The 15,692-nt window shown below is 37.4% G+C and overlaps 2 protein-coding genes across 2 annotated transcripts; both read left to right on the top strand.

Annotated features, from left to right (window-relative positions):
* actr10 (actin related protein 10) lies at positions 1–8,623 on the top strand. The gene is made up of 13 exons (XM_053488461.1): positions 1–172; positions 3,255–3,327; positions 3,963–4,045; positions 4,150–4,258; positions 4,722–4,829; positions 5,232–5,299; positions 5,634–5,713; positions 5,946–5,981; positions 6,077–6,156; positions 6,343–6,416; positions 7,337–7,418; positions 7,593–7,794; positions 7,899–8,623. The coding sequence occupies exons 1-13, from the start codon at positions 96–98 to the stop codon at positions 8,078–8,080; spliced, it is 1,254 nt and encodes a 417-aa protein (XP_053344436.1). The 5' UTR covers positions 1–95; the 3' UTR covers positions 8,081–8,623.
* Positions 8,624–13,340: 4,717 nt separating this feature from the next.
* Positions 13,341–15,335, top strand: pgfa (placental growth factor a). Its single transcript, XM_053488435.1, has 6 exons — positions 13,341–13,420; positions 14,183–14,216; positions 14,336–14,532; positions 14,944–15,023; positions 15,146–15,175; positions 15,266–15,335. The coding sequence occupies exons 1-6, from the start codon at positions 13,355–13,357 to the stop codon at positions 15,333–15,335; spliced, it is 477 nt and encodes a 158-aa protein (XP_053344410.1). The 5' UTR covers positions 13,341–13,354.
* Positions 15,336–15,692: the final 357 nt, after the last annotated feature.

The raw sequence follows: 15,692 nt of genomic DNA, 5'->3' as shown, positions 1-15,692 counted from the left end.
CCCGCCCTAGCTCTAGCTCCGTTACCGTGAATATTTTCCTCTGTGTTGTTTTGATCGTGAAACCGCTGTCTTATAGACCGACTCGGTGGATAAAAATGCCCCTGTTTGAGGTTTTGGGGAGCGGCGGAGAGAAAACCGCGGTTGTCATTGATTTAGGAGCTGCATACACAAAGTGAGTGATGAAGTGCTGAAGCAGCGTTAGCGCCGTACTCCGTGAGCTAGCTTAGCTAACAGCAAGTCACTTACAGCGAAGTTTCTCAATAATGTCCTTATATAGAGGGAGTGGAGATGAGCGAGTTGGGATTTAGATGCGTTTTAAGCTCACGGTTGATTTATTGTTGTTGTTATTATTGTTATTGTGGGTAGTTTTCGTTGTTGTTTTGTTCAGGAGATGACTGAACGTAGATGCTAGGGTTGCCAGCTCACTGAACTAGAAATGGATTTTCAATGAATGTATTTATTTATTTATTTACTTCCTTTTTTTTTTTAGCGTTTTCTTATTGGCTTGAACGCCGCTTGTCGATTATTTTCTCATTCTATAGCATACACTGATCAGCCAAAACACTATGACCTAGGGCACAAGGTGGGGTACACCCTGCCACCTCATGTATTTTGACCGCCTGTCTAATACTGAGTAGGTCCCTTTTTTGCCACTATAACAGAAAGGTGTCAGAACACACAAATCATTACTATCACAGCCAGCATTAATCTTTTCCTTGGTTTGATCTACACTAGCGCTTCTATTGGATCGGACTACACGGGCCAGCCTTCGCTTCCCAAGTGCATCAGTGAGTCTTGGCCATCAATTTCCCTGCTGCAAGTTCACAGGTTTTCCGTTCTTACATCACTTTAGGTCCTGACCACTGCAACCTGGAAAGATCCCCCAAGAGCTGCAGTTTTGGAGTTGCTCTGACTAGGTCATTTAGCCGCCACAATTGGGCCCTTGTTACAGTAGCTCTATTTTCAATAACTCATTACAATGGCGGCTGAAAGTGGGTGGGATATATTAGAGAACGAGTGAACCTTTTTTTTCCTGAATTTGATGTGTTGGAAGCAAAGAAAATAGGCAAGGTTTTGAATGACTTTCATAAGGGCCAAATTGTGACGGCTTAAGGACTGGGTTAGAGCAACTTCAGAACTGCAGCTCTTGCGGGTTATTCCCAGGCCGCAGTGGTCAGGACCTAACAAAAGTGATCCAAGGGAGAAAACTGGCAAACCGGCGACAGGGTCATGGGTGGCCAAGGCTTACTGATTCACATGGGGAGTGAAGGCTGGTCCATGTAGTCCGATCTAATAGAAGCGGTAGTGTAGATCAAATTGATGAATTTGATGAAAAATCTTAATGCTGAAAGTGGCAGATTGGCTTCCGGTTCAGGGTGTACCCCACTTTGTGCCCCAAGTCACCTGGGATAGGCTCCAGGGCATAGAAGATAAATGAATGAATATTTAATATCAATTGCTACTTACTTGGTTTGCTTTGTAGTAAAAAATAATCAAAGTGTATACAGTATAAGTTACTGCAGTCTGGTTAACTTTGCCTGGTTGCACAGCTTGTGTTTTGACTTTTGCTGTTATCGATATCAGTGAATTATTATGACTGGTTCCTCTTCAGGATGGAATAAAACAAACATTTGCTGAACAGGAGTTTCCACTGATCCACGAGGCTGCTATTGTTCTATCATGTGCTATAGCAGTGGCCCTAGTGTTTATATCTTTTTGCCTAAACTTTTGCTTATATTATGACATAACACACGATATGAAACTATATTCAACATTCTGTATGTTAGCAAGGCAGGATAACAAACAGGGTTGTATTTACCACATATAAAATATTGTACTTTCATAAAGGGATAGCAGGTGCATACTTTTATCTTTTCTCCCTTTCTTTTATTTTTCTAAACTGGGCCCCAAATGGATTTAACCTTTTATTAATTATATGTCTGTCTATTCCATAAGAATAAGGACATTATACACTCCATGCTACAACTCCCAGCGACTTCATGTTTAGTATTGAGATGTTGTTGTTTTTTTTTCCCCGATTTTCTCCCTAATTTAGTCATGTCCAGTTCCCTTCCGTCACTAGGGGCACTCCCACATTGAGTCTGCTACCACCACTCAGTTAGGGGGCCGAAGACTATCACACCAGCTGACCCCATCTTTTTGAACTGCTTGCTCACGCACTGTTGGGGGCGGCGTAACGCACTCGAAAGGACAGCCCTATCGGCTCCTTCGGCTTGCGTGAACTAACAGACGCCCCTGATTGGCTGTAGAGCTGTGATTGATGTGGGAGCACTAAGTACTTCTCATCCCTTTTCTCTGAGAGAGCTTGGCCAACCAGCTCTCTCTAGACCTCCGGCTGCCAGAGCATCACCCAGAAATCGAACTCGCGATCTCTGGATGATGGGGCGAGAACTTTACCACTGCGCTGATTAAGACAATGCCAAAGAGTGCAAAGCTGGCATCAAAGCAAAAGATGCAAAACATGTTGCTTTCTTAACATGTATTTCATTACTACCTAATTTCGTCTGTTATTTCATAGTATTGAATGCTTAATTTTTTTTTCTAGAAATTAGTACAAATAAAGTAAAACCCATTGAATAAGTGTCCAATTTTTTTTTTTTTGCCTGCTTTATAATTAATCTGCAAAATAATTGCAAAAAAAAATTAGGATGTAAGGAAACTTGATTTTTTTTTCTTTTGCCCTTGACAGTCAGTCTTCAGATGGGACTTGAAGAGTGGATTGTAGTACAGTGGATGGCAATAAACAGATTTAAAAGCTTAATATCATGTTGGTATAATTAAATAAAACAACAACTTGTATTCTTTAGTTTGACCTGGGGAATTATTTCTGAAGTCCCAGGCTTTAGATGCAGCGTGCACCTCCACACCGGGTATAAAACCCCACACTTCAGTGTAATATGATGAGATAAGATATGATTTAGTATTTGATGATACCACTGAGTCGGCTACAATACTGATTGATTAAGTAGCCTTTGACTGTTCAATCAAAAAAATTAATTTAAAGTGTCAGCATTACAGGAAAACCTTACCTAGTTTCTTATATCATTTACACATTAATTTGAAAATGTAAGTTATTAAATTTTTTTTTAGAATGTTTATTATTCTATTTGTTTGAATATCATATTTTTGTAATATTTATTACACTGTGTTAGATGCATTTTAGTTGTACTATTTAGTATGGACTGTTTAAACAGCACTTTTTTTATATAAATAAATGTGCCGGTAATCCGCAGATGTGGCTTTGCTGGCGAGACCGGGCCTAGGTTTATCGTTCCGAGTGAGATCCAGCGTCCTGGACTCCAGCAGGTGAGCTAAAATTTGTCATTAAATGCACCATGAGGATATTGATCAGGTATTATCCAAAGAAAAGGTGTCTGAGATGGGGGAAGACACACAGAGTCAGCGGTCAAAACATCTGGCATATATTCTAATGATATTCTCACTTACTCACTTATCGTCTATACCGCTTTATTCTGTATTCAGGGTTGCAGGGGGCCTGGAGCCTATCCCAGGAGGCTTGGGGCACAAAGCAGGGTACATCCTGCACACATACACTGACTCATTCACACACTATGGGCAATTTGGGAACGGCAAATAGCCTAATCTGCTTGGCTTTAGACTGTGGGAGGAAACTCACCAAGCACGGGGAGGACATGCAAACTCCATACACACAGAGACGAGAATCAAGCCTGCCCGGGAATCGAACCCGGACCCTGGAGGTGCTTACCACTACACCACCAGTTTCCTCTTGTCTCAGATCTCTTGTTTCTTTTGAGCCAGAAATATCCAGGGAGAGATGATTTGTTTTTAGATCTAAGAACTTGCTATCAGACTAACTACGGGATAATGTATTGGTTGTGGTGTATATATTTTTTTCATCCTTTTGCTTTTTCGTGTTGACGTTGATTGGTGTTTTTTTTTTTTTTTTTTTTTTTACGCAGCCCATTAAGGTGGTGCAGTACAACATAAACACAGAGGAGCTTTACACCAACCTGAAGGAGTTTATTCATACATTGTACTTTAGGTAGGGTATAAAGGGCACATTTATGTCATGCTTTCGGATATCCAAATTTATCTCCCTTGGTTAGTTCAACATTATGTGATCATACTATATGTGAATGTGTTTAGGCATTTGCTTGTGAATCCACGTGACAGAAGAGTGGTTATTATTGAGTCCATCCTCAGCCCTTCGCACTTCAGAGAAACGCTGTCCCGGGTCTTCTTTAAACACTTTGAGGTAAGAGACGTTTTTGTCGTCAAATGAGGGAGCACAGTTTGTTTTATTCAGTTGCATTCACGTAAATTGTTTATTGTCCACTCATCAGAGACGAGAGACAAACTATAGGTCTAGAGACATTAGATGATCAAGGATAGTGTTTTCACAGATGTTTTATTTACTCTGTCTGGTTTGATTAGTAAATAGACTTGTTTAAAGATGAATAGACACACCCTGTGTCATAATTCATTTGCTCAGAGACACTGGAGACTGTCAGAAGTGATGATGTGATGTAAAACATAATGCTTCCTACAAGACCCAATATCAAAACATAATGCTTCCTATTGTCTTGTTCTTGGCTGTAACATTATCATCAGTGTGAATTAAACAGTAATTATTGCCATCATTCTGATGTTTATCCAGATCTTCCTAAACATACTATTTCCATTTACATACTAAATTTTTTTACCATGTACCCACCTAGGTCCCATCGGTGCTTTTTGCCCCCAGCCATCTGATGTCCATCATGACTTTAGGCCTCAACTCAGCTCTAGTGATGGACTGTGGATATACAGAAACCTTGGTGTTGCCTGTATCCTTTTTTGCATGTGCTATAGACACAACAAGCTTTGGAGAGCCGTGTATGAAACCTTCAAATGGATCAGCCCTGGAATTTAAGGGCTGTAATGTCAAGTCTACTCGACAGTTCATTTATCACACAGCAAGCATGTCAAAATGTTCAGGGTCAGACACACTTGAGTCCTCAGTGCCAAAGCAATGCTGTTTGAAACAGAATAACTTTACGACAACAAAAAAAAAAGAGTCTCAAAGGCCTGTAAAGGAGGTTATCAAGTAACAACTGATAATGTTTTCCACACACTTCATTAGATGGGGTCTAAGGCGAGCTGTTGCAATGTTTTTCATTGATTAGCCTTTTTATTTATAAAGGAATACATATAGAAGTTTTTATTAATTTTTCCTTAACATGTACTAGGTTTATGAAGGAATTCCAATTCTGTCTGCGTGGGAGGCCTTGCCTATGGGAGGGAAAGCCATTCACAAGTAAGTCAGGTGATAACACTGGTGAAAAGATCTTCTTTGTTATGTGTATAAGCTTTCAGACCATAAATTCGATAAAACGTGTACAATTTGAAACGTACCGTCTAACAGCCCTAATTCAGATTTTCAACCACCTCCCAGACTTGGTGCAGTAAGAGGATTACGTCTATGAATTTTTTCAGAATTGTCTGAGAAAATGTGATTATTTGGTAATTTTTCATGTAATATTAATAAATACGTGCTGTGAACTAAAGTATATACGAACGTGAACATGTGGTATATATCTATGTGTCTGGACCTTAACGTGGTTTTTATTGCATTCCTCACCTCTTTATAGGGAGTTGGACAGTCTGCTGACAGAGCAGTGCACAGTGGCTACAGACTCGGGCACCGGCCAGAGTTTACCAACTGTTATGGGTGAAGTTCTGCTACTATATATACTGCTGCATATGTTAACTCAGCTTTACATTGTCTAATTGCTGCAATGTTGAGGTTGCACTTTGGTTAGACGACTAAAGTAACAGTGGAATCTTTACTAATTTTTCCTCTTTAAACAGACAACATTCAGGCATTTACAAGTCCCATCTGGTCTGTCAGAATTATAGTAGATTAGCCTCTTTATTTGACATCTGTTTTGTCTTTACTTTAGGCACCATTCCCGAAGAAGTTATAGAGGATGTTAAAGGTAATCTCCTTTAAAACTGAGATTATGGCACTTAAAATTCTGTTCACTAATTTACATACTTGTTGTTTGTTTCTCCTGTTTTATTCTATAATTAGTAAGGACATGCTTTGTCAGTGACTTGCAGAGAGGCCTGAAAATCCAGCAGGCCAAGTTCAACATGGATGGAACTGCAGAGGTATGACTTTTATTTGAACACTGTTTTAGTACATCATTTCTACTGAAGCTCTGTGATAAAGCACATGCGCAGTTCATTCGTACCTTTATCTGTACGGCATGCAGCTTAAGGTGACGCAGGATGTGTGTACGGAACAGTCGATTTTCTTCATTAATTTAAAGCTGAACATTTTTTTTTTGTGTTCAGAGACCCACTTCTCCACCAGATGTTGAATATCCTTTAGATGGAATGAAGATCCTTCACATTAAGGGGTCAATCAGGTAAATCATGCAATCATCTTGACAAAAATATGTGAATATGTATGATTTTACATTTATTCTTCTGAGCAGATTAAAATCAATTTAAATGAAAATACAGTACACTGGGAATGGCAAATTAAAGCTACAGCACATAGATTGTTTGTTAAAAGAAATAAAGCATGTTATTGTTGAATCATGAAATGAAATTGAGATTGAGATTTGATGGTGGCTCAGTTTTCTAGTAGTTATTCAGTTAGCGATCTGTCTATGGTGTCAGGTCAGAATTGGCTCATACATTATACACCAGCTGAACATCAAAGGTCCTGGCTCAACTCTTAGGGATGAAGGACAAAAGATTACACAACGATTGCCAGGAGTCATAGCCAATTATGAAGGAGAGAGTGACAGACGAGTAAACAACCTAAATACAAGTGAGAGGCTGAATTTTCATAATACTGCTTTAGAGGAGGACAAAAGAAAAAGGCATGCATGGTGGCAGCTTTTTTGTTTCAGAACAGTTCAGACAAATGTTTGTTACCCATGGATTAATGTCAAGCAGTTTCATTAAGGAGTTTGTGTGATCACTCACATAAGAAGTTGTTGAGATGTCTAGCATTATCTGGGAATGAAGAGAAGTTTTTATATGTTCTTTTTTTATCTCAATTAAAATGAAATTGAGTGATTTAAGCTCTTCTGCTCATCCTGTGTTTGTATAATCAGACAAGGCCTTGAACTCACTTTTGCAGCCTGGAGATTACAAAGAACAAGACATTGCACATGTTATAAAATGTTCTTCCACAAGTAGCTTAAAATAGATTTTGCAGTAACAGCCTGTAACTGTAGGGTTTTATATAGGATAAAGTTACAATTGGGTTAGGATAAAATGAACAATAAATACACACACATATATATATATATATATAATATATTTTATTCCCCAGAGACTCCGTTGCTGAAATGTTGTTTGAACAGGACAACGAAGAAAAATCTATTGCTTCGCTAGTGCTTGACACTCTTGTTAAGGTAAAGAAAAAAGCTTTAAAACACATTCTTATGATTTATCTCTGTTGAAATATCAGCATTTAAATTCTCATTTATAGTCTTAATTACAGGTGCATTATTTTTCGAATATTTTTCTACATGTTTTACTAGTAATAACCAAACCGTTGTTGTGTCTGTGTGTTTATTCCTCATCAGTGCCCCATCGACACACGTAAGGTTCTGTCTGAGAACTTGATGATAATTGGTGGAACCGCCATGCTGCCTGGCTTCCTTCACCGCCTTTTGGCTGAAATCCGCTTACTGGCAGAAAAACCCAAATATCGTGAAGCACTCGCCACCAAGAGTTTTCGCATCCACAGTCCACCGGCCAAGCCCAACTGCACTGCCTGGCTAGGAGGTAAGAACGGAGATTCTTTTAGACTTGTGCACCTCTAAACTTTGCAATAGAATTAGTAATAATTATTTATGATTTTTTTCTTTTTTCTCCTTGTACCTGTGCAGGGGCTATATTTGGAGCGTTGCAGGACATCCTGGGAAGTCGGTCTGTATCCAGAGACTACTACAATCAGACAGGCCGCATTCCTGACTGGTGTAATCTCAGTAGTCCTCCCTTGGAATCACTGTATGATATTGGAAAGACAGGCCCTCCACTCATGAAGAGGGCTTTCTCCACTGAGAAATAATTCTCTCTATAAAATCTAAAGACTTGCAACATCAAAGGCTCTTACCTAGACTCTAGCTTTATCAAAAGCAGTTTTGTGTCCTGTTCGTCTGCGATTTGGTCTGTAGCGGTTCACAAAAAAGATGAACAGTGGAAGAACCACTAGGTGGCAGTCCGTATCACAAAAAAATAAAAATAAAACCCGAGCAGAACAGTCATGTCTCCAAAAGTTTCAGCAAGTTTATTAGAGAAATTCCTGAACATAACTAAACACTCTTTAAGCTTTTTTTTTTTTAGCTTTATACTGTACCACTGCTGTGGCAGAAATCCATCTGATGTCAAGTGAGGGAAAATAGCGATGTTATTAAGAATATTTGGGCCACTTTCTTTTTTTTTTCTCTTTCATTCCATGCATTCATATTTGTGTTGGTGCTTTTTAAAATCTTGCACTTCAATAACTTCAAAGAATCCTAAATGTATTTAATTTATTTACACATTAGATCCTGAAAATCCTGTAAAAAGTAAATGGTGTCTTATGTATACTAAATAAATGTCCCACAATAAATATTTTATGATTTTGTTTTCTTTTTAAAAGAAATATTCCAATATTATATGACATTCAGATATTTAAAGTTTTGTAATATGTTTGAAGTAATTAGTGTGTGTTTTGAGAAAAACTTTTTTTTTAATGCAATTTTTGGGTAGTACTGAGGTAGTCAGTCCTCCTTTTTTGTTAGTTGTTATTTCTTTTATTCCATTATTGCTGCTGGTGGAAACAGATGTCTGTGTAAGGAAATCATTTTTGGATATTTGTTTAAGCCAGTGAATTGTGTGTAATAATCGTAAATATGTATACCAACTAAAAGATATCAGGTATGACAAATGTCCCCTAGACATAGCCAGGACAAAATTTCCAGATCATCTATGCCTCAGAAACTGCATTTACCAATATAAATGGAAAATCGTGTCTAATTTTATGTGGGTGAGTAGAAAAAGAATGAAACATTCTTTTTCCTTCCTTCAGCTTTATATACTTGGGAGAAAATGACTTAACAAATATGTTCAGTCTGTGACTCACTGCAGGTTAAAATGCTCTTCTGAACATGGTGACATAACTACCCTGCTACACACAATGCATTCTGTCCTGAATCACTCTGAGTAGTTTCTGTTACGACACAAATGGTTCTGTACATTTCAGATCCTAATTGTCCACTTACACTTGCCAGAGGCAGATTAGTGTTGATTTGTATAAAGTAAAAACAGCAGTTGCTGTTAAACATGCTGTTGCTGTTGGTGCTAAATTAGATTTAATTGTTTCTTCAGTTTGTTAAGATACCATTTCTTAACTATGAGTCTGGAGACGGAGCACACCAAATGCTCTTTTTTTTATTTTTGGTCAAAAGAAATCTAAATAAAAAAACATTTTTTTTGGGGGGGGGGTCACCAAAATGTCTACAAAACTTAGACATTTGGTGTGTGACAATGTTTGCCACGGTCAGACATTTTCATACAGTTGCAGAAAATGTTGTCCTGTGCATTTCTCTCTGAAAATCAGAGTAAAACGGGCAGACATTGTTTAGAACAACAGCATACTTTGTTTCAAAATTTGATTAAAGATGGAAAAAACATACAAAGAAATGCAGAAAATGATAGGCTGCTGTGCTAAAATGATATCAAATGCTTTAAAATGGAGATCAAAACCAGAAAGACGTGGAAGAAAACAGAAAACTACTATTCGAATGGATCGAAGAATAACAAAATTGACAAAGACTCAGCCAATGATCAGTTCTAGGATGGTCAAAAAACACCTCAAGTTACCTGTGAGTACTGTTACTATTAGACGATGGCTATGTGAAGCCAAGCTACCAGCAAGGAGTCCCATTGTTAAAAAAAGACATGTGCTGAAGAGGTTCCAGTTTGCCAAAGAACACATTGACTGGCCTAAAGAGAAATGGTGCGATATTTAGTGGACTGATGAAAGCAAGATTGTCCTTTTTGGGTCTAGAGGCCGCAGACAGTTTGTCAGGCGACCCCCAAACACTGAATTCAAGCCACAGTACACTGTGAAGACAGTGAAGCATGGAGGCACAAGCATCATGATATGGGGATGCTTCTCGAACTATGGTGTTGAGCCTATTTATTACATTTCAGGGATCATGGATCAATTTAAGTACATCAGAATACTTAGAGGTCACGTTGCCTTATGCCGAAGAGGAAATGCCCTTTAAATGGGTGTTTCAACAAGACAACGACCCCAGACACACCAGTAAGCAAGCAGCATCTTAGTTCCAGACCAACAAGATTGACGTTATGGAGTGGCCAGCCCAATCCCCAGACCCTAATCCAATAGAAAACTCGTGGCCTGACAATAAAAATGCAAAACCAAGGAATGCAGAGGAGTTGTGGCGTGTGGTACAACTGTCACAGATGTGAAGCAGTTCTCAGAAAGCATGGTTATACAACTAAATATTAGTTCAGAGATGCACAAGAAAGCACTTCAAGCATTTTTGTTTGCAACGGTAAATTCATCACTTTGTAAAGATGACTGATGACACTGCTATTTTTTTTTAACAGACTAATATTTGTTTTTCTTCAATTTCTGTAAACTAATAATCCATTGAGCACATTTTTCTTCATTTTGTGATTCAGAATAGAACGTGCAGGGTGTCCAATGCATTTGTGAGATCAAGTTATTATATGGATAAGGAGCTTTATTATTTTTTTCAACACAATGCTATTATTTTGAACACAACTGTACACTTCATCCAAAATGTTACTATAGTATACTGTTTATGGCAGTATTGGACTTGAATCAGCTTTTTGAGACAGAACGAATCTAAAAATATTTTTTAAAAAATCTTTAACATACAGTATAAAAGAATTTGGAGTTTTTATTTAATTTTGGGTTGAAAACTACTGGGTTAAATGTAGCTTTTGATGGCCATCACCATGTTTCTGGTAGAATTCTGGTTAGATATTTCCTTTGTCCATTTGGTCAGCTGCAAACTTTAGTCAAGCTTGAAGATGTCGATGTTGGAGCAGATTTTTCTGTCCTACATGGCAGCTTTTCAGTCCATGGTGGAATGAAACTCTGTTCACTGACACTGGTGTTCCAGCAGCAGGGGTTTGCAAATCCTCTAGTGACCTAATGTTAATTCACCCAGTTTCCAAGTTGTTTTGTTCAGTCTTGTATAGGCAATCATACTTACAAAGTATGTAAGTATGATGTCGATGAGACATTGAAAGTACTGTACTTGTAGCAAGCTGCCATCTTGAAGATATTTACATTTATCCATTTGGCAGACTTATATTTTATCTCATTATACATCTGAGCAGTTGAGGGTTAAGGGCCTTGCTCAAGGCCCCAACAGTGGCAACTTGGTGGTTGTGGGGTTTGAACCTGGGATCTTCCGAACCATAGTCCAATGCCTTAACCACTGAGCTACCCCTGGCCCATTGTTTACATTCCTGAGTATTCTGTGTGTGATCCCTGACAAACAGATCCTCCTTATCAGTTTACAGCATCTCTATAACACTGAGCACCATGTCAGTGAGTCCTCCGTCTTTCCACTGTTCCCTAAAGAAAAGAAATCTCTTCGCAGGAATAGAGAAATGGTGTCTGTAAATAGTATGTAGCAATTTCCTTCAACAAACAAAAGGAAGAAGAGCGCATGCATCATCGTCACTACTTTTCTGTACAAGATTGGATACACTATTATAATTATTATAATGACAATATTGTAAAAATAAATAAATAACTTTAAAAAACATGTATGTACATATATTCTTTACCCCTCCAAGTTAAACTATATGACAATGAGAATTTGCTTTTACACTCATGAAATTTTGATCACTTTTTAGTTTAATATAGTTATATAAACTATAATTGTGTATATTTGGGCTTGGGTGTAATCGGTATATTTGGGTTTTTTTAATACTAAAATTGTGAAAATCTTGTATTCTTTAAATGCTCCCTAACTGTTAACCATAATATCAGTGTTTATTTGTCATTACAATAATGCGAAAGCTGTAAAACACCACTGTTTCCTTATTCCCCCTGGTCAAGTCATACAAGGCACTCTAAATTTACTGGACCTTTTTGTTCTCCATGCTTTCTAAAGTACACTAAATGCTGCATATGGACAACAGATAAGACTTTGGAATGCAATAGAACTTTCTTTTGACAAACCAAAAAATAAATAAATAAATAAATAAACTAAAGCGTTTAGTTAATTTATTCCCAGGTTGTGTCAGGATGACCTGTTGCTACAGCTTTTTTTTCTTTTACTTGTAGACCTGCTGTTGATTTACTATGTGTTTTGATAGACCTGTCTCTGGTTGGTCCTTGGTGGCCTTTTGTGTTTAATCATAGGTATCTGTAACTTTCCCAAAAGGTTCAGGAAACCCACAGTGACCTACAGCGGGGCTAAGGCAACAGCTATGGCATGCTACAAATCGCTACAGCAGTTGTAGTGGCGCAATGTCATGTTTTAAGTTCCAGGATGGTATCACTGGTAAATAAACTTTAATATTTTTCTGAAATTTTATGGTGGTAAGTGTGGTATGTTGTGCATGTTAAAACAAGGACAAGTGGTATCCCTAATTTAAATGGACAGTAAGATTAATGTTTTTATGTCAGAGCATTTAACAGCCTTTTTTATATTCATGCTACACCTGCGGCACTTCATTGGTTACGTTGTGTATCTCTGTAGGTATGTAATAACATGTAATAACTGTCATTATCTGTATCCTTAGCATAACTACTGATAAGCGGGCGGTGGGCTTATTTTAACCATCATTGATAGACTGCATGAGTCTACACTTTGGGCTAAGAAGAAATCAGCTGGATTCTTTTCATTATGACTGTAGGTGGAGTCGTTGCATTCAGTTTTACTGTGGAAACAGCATATAATCTGATATGGATGCCCATTATTATATCTGCCCATAATTAAATCTGTTGTTGCTGTCTTTTATCTTTGAATAGTATTTATAGTTTCTATTTAAGTTCTTTTCTACCCATTCATTCATAATTTTTTTAAATCATTTATTTTAGTAGATCCTGTCCACATGGATGATTTACATTGCACTCAGCTTTTAAAACTAATGAAATGTGTTTATATTGGTGTATAGACCTTTGAAGGTGGTGTACTAGTCAGTGTGCGTGTAATAGTATTTAACAGTGGCATGCAGTCTGGGATAATGACGTCCACTCCTCGTGGTGTGTGTGGTGATGCGTGTTCTTCCGCCTCTTCTCTGTAGAGCTCTTTGGGGAGCTCTTTTGGAGGTTTGATTCAACATGAGCAGTTTGGTCAGTATAGCACAGATCCTAGCCACACTTCTCGTCCACATTCCACTGACAGAGGTATGAAAGTACTTTGTATGATTTGTTGTAGGCTAAAATAAATACTTTGCATTTATTCTTACATACTTAAATAAAAACTTTTATTTACTTTCTGGTTATCATTTTTTTTTTTTAATCCAAATGATATCATTAAACTGTGCAATAAGCAAGTGATTTAATTTGCATGTGTTTAGTCTGTTACCTGTTGCTTTTGAGTCAATACTTTCTCAATACAATTATTGTTTCAAATAAATTTAATATTAACTTGTATAAAAATAGATGATGAATATATGATAAGTGCATTTTGAATGTATATGCTAGAGCAGCACCATAGCTCTGATGTTCTGTGGTATTTCTTGAAGGTTAAATAGTGTACATTTTGCTCAACTTCATCTCTCTCGTGGAACAGTACATGGAAGTCTAGCCACAATTCCATAGTGTAGTTGGGAATTTGCACGTCCTCTGGCTAATCTTCTTTCCTACCCCATAATGTCCCTCTCTTGCTCTAATTACTTTAGACTTTCTACGTGTTTGTTCACAAATCATCTTGTCTGTGAATTTGAGCCAAGTATCCAATGGCCAGCACTGCGATCGCTTGATTTAAACTTGGTTTGTTGCACAAAGACAATTAGTAGTTTGACATTGTTAAAACTTCTTTCAGAAGAATCCTCCCACTCACTGGATGTCAGGGCCAGTGTGGGCTTACATGCCATGAGTAAAAGTGTGAAATGAGTTGGAAATAATCAGAATGAATTTTTTCTATGGTAAATGTTTTTGTTTTAGGTCTCAGACCCTCTAAGCATGGCCCACTCCAAAGGTACAATTATTATTATTATTATTATTATTATTATTATTATTATTATGTAAAGAATTTGTAAATCTTCTGCAACTAATCTCATAGTAGAGACATTTAAAGGTTTGTAATTGATCATTTAGTGATATTATTTCATGATGTATGGCATCGGAGTGTTTGTCGTCCAATGGAAAGGCTGGTGGAGGTGGAGAAGGAATATCCAGGGGTTGTGGAGCACATCTTCACACCTCGCTGTGTACCTCTTCATCGCTGTGCGGGCTGTTGTAATGATGAAATTTTAGAATGTTCCCCTACCCTCACTCACAATGTCACAATACAGGTACACTTTTCCTTTTGTTACATTATTCACATAAGTAGTGTGATTCTCCATTTGATTCACATATATATTGTGACAAAACATGACATTGCTTAATTTCATCATTTTATCGTTTCTAAGTATCTGTGCAAAAATGTATATAATGTGTATAAGATAGGTCTGTGTATAACTAAAAGCATAGTTGCTTTGATTACAGTGGTTTCCTCGATTTTTGAATATACTGTTTGGATGGAGACGTGGGACATAAAAATGATCAAACATTAATATAAATGCAGTTACATTTTGAGCTGATGCTAGACATAATTTATAGTGATTGATATAATTCTTCATTAAGATATAGGAGATTTAAATTCCAGCATGCTGCTTCATGCAATTAATAACTGCATTCAAAATCTCATCCTCCTTTCTTTCCAGCTGTTAAGAATAAGCCCAGTAAAGAGGACGCAGCAGTATGTAGAACTTTCATTTTTAGAGCATCACTCATGTGAGTGCAGGTACGGAAATCGAACACCACATAAAGGTGCACAGCAGCTGTTATTGAAAGTTATAAATTTCCTCATCTTTACATTAACATTCTCTTTATTAACATCTTAAAACTGAAATATTTATAACCTAGACCTAACCGGAATCACATGAAATATGAGAGGTGAGTCTGTTCTGCCAGAAACTAACCTTTTTATGAGATCAAATGCCAATATGACCGTGGGATAAAGATGATTCTCCTCTGTTATTACAGACAGAGGCTAAGCAGGCCATACAGCGGAAGAAAAGGGAAAAAAAGGAAGAAAGGAAACAGAAAACAATAGCAGGTATGCCCTGCCCTCTGCTGGTTATGACATGAGTTATTTGAGTAAATTAAATCAATTTATGTATTAATTAATTCTTTAGTAATTGCTTTAAACTAGTCAGAGTTTTGCAGGATCCAGAACTTATGCCAGGAACACTAGAGTGGGAATTTAAATTAAATAGGATGCCACTCAAGTACAGGATATCATGCACACACGTTCCTAAACGAATTCATACCATTTAGCATCTCCAGTCCACCTACTGTACCAATTAGAGTCTTGGATCCCATAAAAGTAAATCTGCTCACATATTACTTGAACATAATTAATAAACAGATAATCAGCACAGAAAACAATGTTATAGAATACTCAATAAAT

Source organism: Clarias gariepinus, chromosome 27 (genome assembly GCF_024256425.1).
Source record: "Clarias gariepinus isolate MV-2021 ecotype Netherlands chromosome 27, CGAR_prim_01v2, whole genome shotgun sequence".
Taxonomy (NCBI): Eukaryota; Metazoa; Chordata; class Actinopteri; order Siluriformes; family Clariidae; genus Clarias; species Clarias gariepinus.
The sequence above is the reverse complement of the archived record's forward strand: the minus strand, read 5'-3'. Positions and strand labels throughout refer to the sequence as shown.

Bases quoted from the DNA above. Each gene is read 5' to 3' on its own strand.
- pgfa (XM_053488435.1), top strand. From the start codon at position 13,355: ATGAGCAGTTTGGTCAGTATAGCACAGATCCTAGCCACACTTCTCGTC. The intron at 14,217-14,335 runs GTACAATTATTA...TTGATCATTTAG, and splicing joins AAGCATGGCCCACTCCAAAG to TGATATTATTTCATGATGTA. The intron at 14,533-14,943 runs GTACACTTTTCC...CTTTCTTTCCAG, and splicing joins CTCACAATGTCACAATACAG to CTGTTAAGAATAAGCCCAGT.
- actr10 (XM_053488461.1), top strand. From the start codon at position 96: ATGCCCCTGTTTGAGGTTTTGGGGAGCGGCGGAGAGAAAACCGCGGTT. The intron at 5,982-6,076 runs GTAATCTCCTTT...TTCTATAATTAG, and splicing joins AGTTATAGAGGATGTTAAAG to TAAGGACATGCTTTGTCAGT. The intron at 7,795-7,898 runs GTAAGAACGGAG...GTACCTGTGCAG, and splicing joins CTGCACTGCCTGGCTAGGAG to GGGCTATATTTGGAGCGTTG.